The sequence below is a fragment of the Hyperoodon ampullatus genome (assembly GCF_949752795.1).
Source record: "Hyperoodon ampullatus genome assembly, chromosome: 3".
NCBI lineage: Eukaryota > Metazoa > Chordata > Mammalia > Artiodactyla > Ziphiidae > Hyperoodon > Hyperoodon ampullatus.
In genome coordinates, this window is record NC_136916.1 from 109,039,873 (window position 1) to 109,041,101 (window position 1,229).

A 1,229-nucleotide genomic window follows, 5' to 3' on the forward strand; every position below is an offset into this window, starting at 1 on the left:
TTCACTGAAACATTTTGACTTGCATTAATGCCTTATGTCCCTGCATTTATATTAAAAATTCACACACAAATGAAAATGGAAGAACTGCCAGTACCTGATTTCTGTCCTCTATTTTTCCACCTGCAATCATACACTTAGGTACCTTTTGATCCCACGGGGAGGGGGGGGTGGAATCTAATGTTCAGAACTACCAATACAGGAAGATAAATTTTTTTTTAAGAATGAAATGTTTCCCGTCATAGTGGATTCTTAAGCACGTTCTCCACATATGCGGCATGCTAGCTGTATGTCTTTTGGCATAATTGTTACACGTTTGGCATGGATAGCACACAGGTTGGTGTCTTCAAAAAGGCCAACCAGATAGGCCTCACTTGCCTCCTGCAAAGCACCAATAGCTGCAGTCTGGAAGCACAGATCTGTTTTGAAGTCCTGAGCAATTTCCCGCACCAGACGCTGGAAGGGAAGTTTGCCAATAAGTTCCGTGGACTTCTGATAACGTCTAACTTCACGGAGAGCCACGGTGCCAGGCCTGTAACGATGAGGTTTCTTCACCCCTCCAGTAGAGGGCGCACTCTTGCGAGCGGCTTTTGTAGCCAGTTGCTTCCTCGGTGCTTTACCACCGGTCGATTTGCGGGCAGTCTGCTTTGTACGAGCCATGGTATAGAGACCTCCTTACTTAGACCCCTTCTCCTTCGGCTGGAGCTCAGCGAGCTAGAGGCGGCGCTGGCGACAGAGAGCGACAGTGCCCTGGCAGCGGCAGCGAACACAATTGAAAGATGGCTGACACCGAGTCTATCGCTCAACACACCTTTTTCTTTCATGAGGTCTCTTGACGCAAGTGCTGAGAAGGCAGGCTGGTCAGCTATCACAAACTCAGATCCAATATTTCCAGGCATTTAAATGGCAACAATGGCAGGGTCTTTAGGATCACTCACCTAGCACTTCTGAGTAGCAAACCCCTTCTCAATCAACTCTCCTGACTTGAGATCCTAGTCTTTTTCTCCACTACTTTCAGAACTTCCAGCCCCTCTATATTACTCCACAAGAACTCTTTGCCTTCTCTGGCAGTCTCCATAGATTACAAATCAGACTAAATGGTACTTAAATGATTAGAAAAACTGTCTTCCTCTTTCTTGAAACCTGTGAGGGCTCTGTCATTTGAAACCCAGTGATTTAGCTGTCCACAACTTACAAAGGAATAAATAGGGATAAGACATTGGCATTCTGAG

The 1,229-nt window shown here is 46.1% G+C and overlaps 1 protein-coding gene across 1 annotated transcript; it reads right to left on the bottom strand.

Moving 5' to 3' along the window:
• Positions 1-217: 217 nt before the first annotated feature.
• LOC307049367 (histone H3.3A-like) lies at positions 218-657 on the bottom strand (the record flags this gene model as incomplete). The annotated part of the gene is made up of 1 exon (XM_079698892.1): positions 218-657. One exon carries the CDS (start codon positions 655-657, stop codon positions 250-252), a length of 408 nt encoding a protein of 135 aa, XP_079555018.1. The 3' UTR covers positions 218-249.
• Between the last annotated feature and the right edge of the window lie 572 nt (positions 658-1,229).